An 11,045-nucleotide genomic window follows, 5' to 3' on the forward strand; every position below is an offset into this window, starting at 1 on the left:
AAATTATCAGTATAAAATAAGTAAATAAATAATATAGGAGGAGAAAGAGAAGGAAGAAGTTGCCCTGGCCAGATCATATATTTTAACAATTAAAATGATGTTTAAATAAAAAGGTCTTTACCTGGCGCCAAAAAACCAGTAACGACGGTGCCAGGCGGACCTCTTTCTCTTGGTATACTTGGAAACGTGCATGTCGAAAGCGTGGGGCGGTCACAGGCGGGAGAGAACCACAGAGGCAAACATGCTGCCCTTCTTCGGCCGGATGTGTGCGATGGGTGTTTATCTGCCTTCCTGCGGTGATGGCATCTAGGCAAACAGCTTCAGCTTTTGTGGTCTGGCGGCAGAACTTCAATACCAAAACTGTGCAGGGAGAGCTTAGAAGCACAGAAACCGAGGGCCATCTAGCCTGACCCCCGGCTCCAGCCGACTCTGCTCATGACACGCCTACCATGTGCATGTCCAGCCTGTCCTTGAACACCCGCACCGATGGGAGCAGAGCTGGCGGGAGTTGGGGTCAGACTAGATGGCCGGGGAGGTCCCTTCTGACTCGTGCTGCTTCTAGGTTTCATTTCAGCCAGTGGGATTTCTTGAGCCAGCCTGTTAGAAGACAAGTCCAGTGCTGCTGGATCAGACTGAAGGTCCATCCAGTCCAGCGCTCCGTACACACAGTGGCCAACCAGCTGCCCGCAGGGTCCCTCCAGCAGGACGGTGCAAGGCCTCCCCCTGCCCGGCTCCGCGGCAACTGGGCCTCGCAGGCAGGCTGCCCCTAGTGAAGGAGGGAGCCCCTGGCCAGCAGGGCTAGTAACCCCGGAGAGCCTTCTCCCCCCTTTAAAGCCATCCAGACTGGCATCCATCAGCCCTTCCCAGGGCAGCAAATCCCATAGTTTAACTATATGCTACGTGAAGAAGGACTTCCCCTTTGTATGCTAAACCCCCCCGCCCATCAGCTTCATGGGATTTTGTGTAACTGTATTTTATTTTATACAGTTACATGTACTTTATATTGCTATTTATGTATTTTAATTTATTTATTTGTAAGCCGCCCCGAGGCTTCGGCGAATGGGGTGGCCTAGAAATTTTCCAAATAAATAAATAAAATGGGATGGCCCCGGTTCAAGTGTTCTGGGAGAGGCGGAACAATGTCTCCCTCTCCACTTTGTTGGTGCCGAGCACTATTTTAAACTCCTCTATCCTGACTCCCCTTCCTTGCCCTTTTCCTTAACTGAACAGTCCTGCTTGTTGCTGACTTGCAGAAATTCTTACATTGCCGGAGACGCAACGGCCGCTCAGTGCAGAGATAACTGAGCGGTCAGTTCGGATGGATCTGGTTTTGGCCACAAGATGGAGCTTCTGTTTTTCCGCCAAAATTGTACTATTTGCTGTTTACACCTTCTATTTATTTACACATTTATTTATTTATTACACCTTCTAGAAGTATAAGGGACAAAAAGGATGCATTGGATGCCACAACTTAGGGTGGTCAGTCAATGAAAGGAAAGCCTAGTGCATTAATAATATTAATGAAAATGTTAATTAGCATGTATCTGTGTGTATTTATTTATTAAATTTGTATGCCGTCCAATTACTTGTGTCTCTGGATGGCTTACAACATAGATAAATTGACAATCCACTCTGGTTGTAAATTAATAAAATACAACAATAAAATTCAGTATTAAAAATATTAAAATATTGATTAAATAACCTGGTGCCGAAAAACATATAATGACGGCGCCAGGCGGACCTCTCTGGGAAGCGCATTCCACAGTTGGGGCGCCACCGCAGAGAAGGCCCTCCTCCAGGTACTCTGTCTCCTGACCTCTTTCACAGAGGGTTCCCGGAGGAGGGCTTCTGTTGTGTATTTGCGTAAGAGTGAAACAATAGTTTTGGGAGGAAAATGCTTTATGTTTTTAAACAATGCACGTGTCTGTCGCAGCACACGGCATCTTCAAAGGAGCACCTCTTCCGTTGGGAGCAAAAAGGATCGCTCCTTCTGCTCTTCATACGCATGCAGCTTTTGCGCTCTTATGTTAACAAGAATTAATGTTGTCATGTTTTTGAAAAGCAAAGGAACAAAAGACGAACAAAATCATTCAAGAGGAACTAAATCAACTACATTTAGCAAGTTTGTTAGTGGGAAATCAACAAAGCATCTTGTGACCTGTTTAAAACTTAAAAAAAAAAAATGTTTGAATTAGACGTTATCAGGAAATTCAGTTTTGTCACCTGTGGCTTGAATCAAGCTAATAGGTTTTTATCCCTGTGTTAGTCGGCTAATCAGTGCCAAGTCGGTGGCAGTGTCGGCAGCGATGCCTTGCAAATGTTCCTGGTAATTATTGTGCCAAGTGTTCAGTGTAAGGATTTTTACTGTGGTTGCCAGCCAGCAGTTTTGCATTTCATTTCCCTCAGACTTCTTGGCTTAGCGTTCCACCTTCCCCTGCACCTGGTGTATTTAAACCTGCCAACGGAAAGCTTTCTGTGCAGTAATTCTAGTCTTTGCCATAATAAATTCATTTGGGCTTTTAACATGCCGCATGACTAACGTGTATCCCTACCTGAAAACTGTTCACCTCAGTGCCTTGAAACAGGCTGCAGAAATGTAGCACTTTTAAAATGGATTATTAAAAAGTTGGAATCGGGACTGAATTTTGACATTTTGACCCAGCCCATTGGGGTTATTAGAAATGTGTCAATCCTGTGCGATGGATTAATTAACCCTGATTCCACCTGCCTGCCTCCCAGTTCCCTGTGGAAGAAGCGGCAAGTTTTCTCCCTTTTGCACTGGGCTTTTTGGTGCTGGATAGTTGGGCTGGTCGCGGGGGGGGGGAGTTTAGCCCCAATGAGTGGCTGGTTGGGGTCCTGGTCACCCCTGCAGGTCGCCTTCTCCAGTGGCGTCACCTCTCTGTCTCCTGCAGGCGCCCTTCACCCGGTCTCTCTCCTTTCCTGCAGATCCGTGCTTACATCGGAGCGTTTGCCCCGGACTCCGACGACAGCGCAGACCTCCGGGCGCTGCGCTTCTTCTCCGTGAATTCCATCGTGGATCCGTGGGTCTTCATCATTTTTCGGACGTCCGTCTTTCGCTCTTGCCTCCGCCGGGTTTCTAGGAGGCTGAGCTCTCAGAAAGCCCCACATTCTCATCTCCTGGAAACTTGGCAGCGGAAAAGTTCCGGCCCGCTGCAATGAGGAATTTCCTTCCCTTGATGCTCATGGCTGGACTTTCTTCTGAGTAACGGTGTGATTCAGTGTCGCCTGGCAGTGGGCCCTGGTGTCACGGGCCACTGTCACGCTTGACCTCCCCGTGGTACTGCTCGCGGCAGGATCCGTGCCATCTGCTCCTCCAAGCCACGGCCTGGTGGCCTGGGACACCTCCAGGGAGCAGCCGCGAATGGGCTTGTCTGGCCTGCACTGCGGCTTTTGACAATCGGCGCTTTTGACAATCTGACAATCGGCGTAGCGCAGCCGCAGCCGGCAAATGAATCCCCCAGAGGCACCAAACCCGCTCCCATTCTGACAAGCTGTCTTGCGGATGTGGATCGGTCGTGGGGTGTTCCTGGCCTCAGAGGTGGAAGGGCAAGAAAGGAAGGAGACGAGCTCTCTCCGTTTGCAAAACTGTCCCTGCCTGCTTGCTCAGCGCAAGCGACCAGGTGTGCGTGTGTGTTTGGGCTGGTCCCTAGAGCATGTGCTCAGCTCTGCTTCTGTACTTCAGGTGCCCTGAGGCCCCCCCACCCACCCCGGCACTGCTGTCCTCCCACCGGGGCAGGGCTGGGCTCGCTGGGCTCGGCCTGATGTGCCCTCACCCATGGGAGGGAGGGCCGTGCGCAGACCTGGGGCCGGCAGCCGGAGAGGGACACGGAGCCAGAAGGATGCGTCCGCAAGAGAGCAGGTGGGACAGGAGGAGCCACGAAAAGCCCTGCTGGATCAGACGGGCACCACCCAGCCCAGCGTCCTGCTCCCTTGCTGGCCAATGTGCCTCTCTGCTCTTTTTCTCAGTTAAGTTTCTAGCAATTGTAAATGTTCCTTGTAGGAGAGTTGCTCCACCCCTGGATCATTTTAGTTCTCCTTTTCTGTGGTTTTCCCAACTCTACAGTGTCCTTTTTTAGATGTGGTGACCAGAACTCTTCACAGCATTCTAAGTTTGGTTGCACCATGGATTTATATAAGGTCAGAGTGGTACTGGCACTTTTGCTTCAGTTCCTTTCCTAATCCTTCCTAACATGGAATTAGCTTTTTCACAGCACTCGGGCACCGAGTTGCCCCCCTCGTTTCTTGGTCATTCACCACTAACTCAAATCCTTACCAGCTTAGGGTTGAAATGTTTGCCCCAATACGCATCGCTCTCCACTTGCTTATGTTGACCTGCATTTCCTCTTTCAATGCCCATCCTCCCAGTTGGGAGAGATCCTCACAATCCCTTTTTGTTTAACTTCCCTAAATAGTAGTGTGCACTCTGCAAACTTGGCCACCTCCCTGCTCATTCCTGATTTTTTAGGAATAGGTTCTTTGGTCCTAATACAGAGCTCCGAAGCACTCCACTCGTGACATCTGACCACTGGGAGAAGTTACCTTTTGTTCCCACCCCGTCTGCTGTTCCTTCACCGCTCGGAGGTCCATGAAGAGGACGCTCGCTTTTACTCCTATTCCACGACTTCTGCATTTGCTCAGGAGCTTTTTGGAAGGCCACTGGGTCGCCCCGTCCACCTGCTTAATAGCGCGCAGAGAAAGCTAATCCGTTACTGAGACAAGATGCATTTTTGCCAAAGCCTCGCTTCTTTTGCGGCAGGGCTTTGGCCTGTAATTTCTTGGATCTCCTTGTTTAAAAACAAAAAATGGTGTTACGTTGGCCCTTCTCCAGTCTCCTGGCACATGTCACACATGTCAGCAATTTCTGTTTGAGTTCTTTCAGAACTTCAGGATGCCAAATGCCCAGGCCTGGTGATGCATTAACTCTCAGCTTGTCAAACAGCTCAGGCAATTCATCTTTTCGCACAGCTGTTTGCCTCAATTACCGGGCTTTCTGGGAAAATCTGTTCTTCACCCCTGTTGTTTATTTTGGTTTTAGAGGTACTGAATAGATGTGTTAGGGATGACAAGGGCATCAAAGGAACTAGAATTAGGGACAAAAGTTATAAATTGCAAGCCTTTGCGGAAAATCTGTTCAGACACAGGTATTTGCCCTATGCCCTCTGCCATGAAGGGAGTCAAAAGAAATTCAGCAATTTCTGTTATCCTCCAGCGATCCATCCACCTGCATAGCTGGTTTCTTGCTTCTGTTGTAAAGAATTTGTTGTTGCTGGTTACATCCTCCTCAAATTGCTTTTTTGCATCTTTGCCTCTCTGCTTGCACCTCACTTGCTCTCCTCATTTCCAGAGGCTTCCATTTTCCAAAGACACCCCCCTCTCTCACACAGCTGCCTTGATTTTGCTTGTTCACCCCGCTGGTGACTTCTTGGGCTTGGGACTCCCCTTCCTAACTTGTCCGTGGAGGCTGTCCGCGTATCCTGCAGGAAGGGGCCTGCGAGGCCATCTATTCCACCCCCTGCTACATGCAGGCCTCCCCTGTGGGGTTCCCCAGTGCCAGCAGACCTGGGCTCCTCTCCATGCCTCACCCACACATTGAGACTCCTCAGCTGTGCCTGTGCAGCTGGCCCTGCGCGTGGAGCAGGTGGCATGGCAGAGAAAAACATCTCGGTGGTTTCAGTTACCTCCCTAGAAATCCAGATTGGGCTTCCAGGACCTCCTGGCTGCTATATTTACCCACAGCACTGGGACCAGCTTGGGTCAGTCTCTGGCTCCATCCTAGCTTGCTGTGCAGTGCTTCCAAGATGTCGCACGACAACTGCAACCTTCGCACCATGTTCACCATGGGGGCTGCCACCCGCTGCACCAGTCCTCCGACTCCAGAAGCACGGCCTCGGCACAAGGGACGGTCACTCCTCTTCTGAAGAAAGGGTCCCTTCTGAGGAATTGTTTCCTTCTCCCTTGAAATGGTGCCCTTGTCCCCTGCGACCCACACCTGTCACCCAGGCCTGCCTCCCTCGGCTCCTCCAGGCCAGCGCACTTGGCTCAGAGGGAACGGACTTGTTTCTTGAGAGACAGGAGCCCTCCAGGTTGCATCGCAGGGAGTACTTCCTGATGGTTAGAGCCCTAGGATATGGAATGGGAGGTGGTGGAGGCCCCACCAGGGAGGGTGTTCGAGGAAAGATTGGACAGCCACATGTTGAAGATTACCTGAGCAGAGCCGGCTGGAGCTGGGGGTCAGACTAGATGGCCCAGGAGGCCCCTCCTGACTCGCTCTATTTCTGTGTTTCTGTGTTTGCATTACAGCAAGCCATGACTTTGGTCCAGTGGCCAGATAAGCACAGAGGTGGCACCCAGAGCGATAGGGTGGCCAGCCCTTGTACCCGGCTGGCTTCCTGCCTTCAAACTGGCTTCAGTTGCTATTTTGGGGGTTACTGACCTGGAAAACAAAAGTCGTTTACAAGGAGATGGTGGCGAGATTTATTTATAATGTATAAATATTAATTTATAAAGTTTATTGTTATTAATTTACCGTGTGCTGTTACTTTGTATGAAAAGGGGAGGAAGAGTCAGCATCTTGGCCCTCGCCCTGTTGCTGGACTCGCCTGCGGGCTAAGTTCACTTGTTTGCAGAACTTTCTCACGAGGACTGAGATGCTTCGCCACCGTGGCACTTGCTCAGAGACGGTCAGGGCTGAAGCGCCTTCTCTAGAAGGAAAGGCAAAAATTTGGGGGCTGGTTTTGCTCATAAAATGGGGCAGAATTCTAAAACACCGCATGGTGGAATCTAATGGAAAAAGGTTTCTTTTCGTCTCTTTTAGTAGGAGCTGAATGAAGTTGGTGAGCTTGGGAAGAAATTCAGGACAGACCCAAAAAAAAAAAAATCACAACATATTGCAGAATTACTGGGCCTTTCTTGTATTCTTTGGTTCATCTTTTGGAAGGTCACAAGAAAGACTCACAGGCATACCTCCTCATTTCCCCAAGCTTGCATCTTCCAGATGTCTTGGACTGCAACACCCATCACTCCCAGCCAGCAGGGCCCTTGGCTGCTAAATAAAGGTTTTATTTAGTGGAAAGGAGATAAGTCTTGGCTTCGTAGGCACACAGAGAGGTTATTTGAGGAGCAACGGCAGGGGGAAGCGATTGCCCAGGGGCAGGCAAAAATACCCCAAGTCCAGGATCGAGTGAATTTGCAATTCCGCTTGTTCCATTTCAAAATGTGTATTGCAGACTTGGTGGAGATACAGAAATGGGCAAAAGGAACACTTCTCGGGAAAAGGCTTCTGTATAGAGCCGGTTGGGGTTTTAAAAGGAGCTGACCTCAAGAAAGGGCCGACTGTCTCTCCTGGGGAGGGAGCTGGCTGGAGGTGTGCAGGATGCTGTGGAAGCGTTGCCCTGCAGTTCCCCTGCATCCCTCCAGAGGCCTCCCTGGGGCAGCAGCCGAAGTCTTGATCTCCATCACAATCCCCAGCAGCATCCCACTCCTGGTGGCTTCCAGAGCAAGAGGATCGACCTGAAAGATGCAGGGCAATCAGAAAGGGTCCAGCGGAGGACAACAAAAGTGATCCAGGGTTTGGAAACACTGCCCTGTGAGGAGACACTGAGAGAACGGGGCATGTTCAGCCCTGAGAAAGGGAGAAGACTGAGGGGGGACATGATATCCCTCTATAAGGACCTCAAAGGCTGCCACAAAGAGGAAGGCCAAGGTCTCTTCTTGCTGATGCCAGAGTGCAGGACACGGAGTAATCAAGTCAAGCTGCAACAACCCTCATTCCGGCTGGACATCAGGAAAAGCTTCCCCACTGTCAGAGCAGTACGGCAGTGGGACCAGCTGCCTGGAGAGATGGTGGGCTCTCCCACACTGGAGACATTCAAGGGGAAACTGGACAGCCCCCTGAGTGGGATGGTGTAAACTGGTGTCCTGCAACAGCAGGGGAGTGGACCCGATGGCTTTCCTGGCCCCTTCCAACTCTACTATTCTGTGATTCTATGAATCTGGCAGTGTGTTTGACATGTCAGGGGAGGCCTTGAAGCTTCCAGGTCTTTTCCCCCAAAGGGCACCCAAACTGGTCACCCACCTCTGCCAGCCCAGACCCCTTACCTGGAAGTCCTCCCCCTGTTCAGGTAAGCCTGTTTCTGAGCAGATATATTTGTCTGTGGGGAAGGACAAGTATATAAAACCACAGTGGGTGGAAAGAAGCCTTCCCCACTTTGAGACCCACCACCAGATGATGGGAGTTGTAGTTGAAGGATGTTGGGTTGAGGGATGCCAGGGCAGAGAGCATATGTGGAGCAAAATTACTCTCTCCGAGTTTGAGTGTGTCAGAAGTCAGGGCCAGTTCTGCTTCTGTGCAGACAAAAGGATGCATTCCTGCAGAGTCGTGTCCTTTCCTAAAATGGAGATGAGACAGATTCAAGGAGAAGGTGTCCTCTCAGTTGGCAGGAACCGTGATCAGAAGCTCTTGTCTCTCTCGGAATTTCCTGGGACAATCAAGCTGGGCCTAATAAGGTGATACGGATTTTTCTTGTGGTCCAACGGGTGTTTCCGCGTTCTTCACCATCAACCGTTGCCACTGAACGTGGCTGCCACCCACAGGTGCCACTGCAGGTCTGGTGACACGGATGCTCTCCCGGAAAGAATCTGGGCACACGTGATAAAAGCCACTTTTATGCGGTTTTGCACAGGGCGTGTAAACTAGAAGCCTGCAAAGTTCTTCCAGATCTCCAGGGAACGCGTCCGAGCATCTCTTGATTTCTCATGGGCTTGCATATGAAGACACAGGTGTGCAGTGTGCCATTGCGGACGCTTTGCTGCTTGGCCGCTAGAATATTGGCAGCCGGCCACTGGCCACCAGCTGAGCCAAAGACGGAGATGCGCAGAGGGAGCCTGGCCGTCTTGGGCTGACCACCCTCATGGTGGCAGAGCGTTGGCCTCTTCGCGTGACCTGCAGCCTTGGCCAAAGGTTGGTCTTCTCCAGCCAAGAGAGGAGCCGATCCTGGGGCCGATCCTGTTCAATCTTTTCATCAACGACATGGAAGGAGGGGCGAGCAGTCTGCTGATCCAATTCGCAGACGACACTAAAACTGGAGCAGTGGCCACAACTGAGGAGCAGGTACTCCGGATCCAAAAGGATCTGGACAGACTATGGAAGTGGGCAGGAGACAACAGGATGGCGTTCAATGTGGATGAGTGCAAGGTCTTGCACTTGGACATAGGAAAAGGTGTAATACAGAAAATACAGAGTTGACCTGAAAACAGAAAAGGACACGTGTAGGATGTGGAACAAAAGTCAGGTGACAGGAGTACAGAAGTGCATACAAACATAGCGAGCCAGAAGGGGTCTTCTGGGCCATCTAGTCTGACCCCCAGCTCCAGCCGGCTCCGCTCACGACATGCCTACCATGTGCATGTCCAGCCTATCCTTGAACACCCACACTGAGGGGGCCTCAGCCACCTCCCGTGGAAGCCCATTCCACACCCTCGGGGTCCTTACTGTCCGGAGGGGCTTCCTGGCATCCGAACTGAACCTTCGTTCCTTGAGCTTTGCTCCACTGGGACCGGTCCTGCCCTCTTCTGCAGGGGAAAAAAGGTCACGACCCACCTCTGCATGGAACCCCCCCACATGTACCTATAAGTCACCAATAGATCCCCTAACCTGTACTTATGACACCTATTCCTATGCCCAAGTGCAAGACCTTGCACTTACAAGTGGCTGGAGAGCAGCACTTGTGAAAGGGACCTCGGGGTGCTGGTTGACTGCAGGCTACACATGAGCCAGCCGTGTGATGTGGTGGTCAAGAGGGTGAACGCCACCCTTGGCTGCATAGCCAGAAGTGTGGCTTCTGGATCGAGAGAGGTGTTACTGCTACTCTACATGACTCTGGTGTGCCCGCAACTGGAGTATTGTGTTCAGTTCTGGGCCCCTCATTGCAGAAAGGATACAGCCAGGTTGGAGTCAGTGCAGCAAAGGGCCACAAGGCTGGTGGCCGGTTTGCAGGGGATGCCATATGAGGCGAGACTGAGGGAACTGGGTCTCTTCAGCCTGGAGATGGGGAGACTCAGAGTGGATCTGTTGGCGACATACAGGTATGTGAGGGGGCGTCACACGGAGGTGGGGAGAGACCTGTTCTCCCCTGCAGAGGAGGCAGGACAAGCTCCAATGGAGCAAAGCTCAGGGAACCCAGGTTCAGTTTGGATGCCAGGAAGCACTTCCTGACAGTTGGGACCCCCAGGGTGTGGAATGGGCTTCCACAGGAGGTGGCTGAGGTCCCATCGGTGCGGGTGTTCAAGGATAGGCTGGACGTGCACATGGTGGGCGTGAGCAGAGCCGTCTGGAGCCAGGGTCAGACTAGATGGCCCGAGAGGCCCCTTCTGACTCGCTCAGTTTCCATGTTCCTATGTCTGAGCATCTCACAAGGGTTGCGGTGGTACTGTGGACCATTACTGAGATGCAGGTTATCAGGTCGTCTGCACCCAGTCCAGATAACCAACCAAGGAAAGCTCTGCGGTTGCTCTGCGGTTCACAAGCCAGGGCCCGGCAGCACCTGGGACCGCACATTTCCAGAGCAGTCCCTGGTTCAGTGGCAGCCCCAGCTCCGGCCACACTCAGCACTCAATGTGGGCTGCTCTGCTGAGAATGATAACCTGAACAGGATCAGTCCCGGGGCAGAGCCCTGGGGGACCCCACTCGTCACCAGCCGCCATCCTGATAATTCCAAATGGGATCTCAAGGAGAAACGGCTGCCACAAATGATCCCAACCCTTTCTGGCCGGGTGGGCATATTTCTAGCAGTTTTTAGGGAGAGCTGTGGGCATGCTCTTAAAATGGATGCCATGGGAGGAAGGACGTTCCCAAATGCCAGCGGAGAAGGAAGTTCCCACTCCCAAAGGGGCTGGCAGGGAGAGGTCACAAAAGGCAACTTCCCCAGAAGGCCAATGGCTCTGTTTCAGTTGAATTAAAATGCCTACACCCAAAGGCACACACACAATTGAGAGGGTCAGGAACCAAGGGAAGCACCAAAAGGGGA

At 51.6% G+C, this 11,045-nt stretch overlaps 1 protein-coding gene across 1 annotated transcript in view; it reads left to right on the forward strand.

Annotated features, from left to right (window-relative positions):
• The window catches only part of LOC123026532 (prostaglandin D2 receptor-like), a 20,315-nt gene extending 14,140 nt beyond the window's left edge, over window positions 1-6,175 (forward strand). Inside the window, exon 4 of the mRNA XM_044436269.1 lies at window positions 2,947-6,175. Coding sequence (XP_044292204.1) covers window positions 2,947-3,180 — 234 coding nt within the window. The 3' untranslated portion in view covers window positions 3,181-6,175. The remainder of the gene's footprint in view (window positions 1-2,946) is intronic.
• The last annotated feature ends 4,870 nt before the right edge of the window (window positions 6,176-11,045 follow it).

The sequence above is a fragment of the Varanus komodoensis genome, unplaced genomic scaffold, assembly GCF_004798865.1.
Source record: "Varanus komodoensis strain SLA01 unplaced genomic scaffold, ASM479886v1 scaffold3, whole genome shotgun sequence".
NCBI lineage: Eukaryota > Metazoa > Chordata > Lepidosauria > Squamata > Varanidae > Varanus > Varanus komodoensis.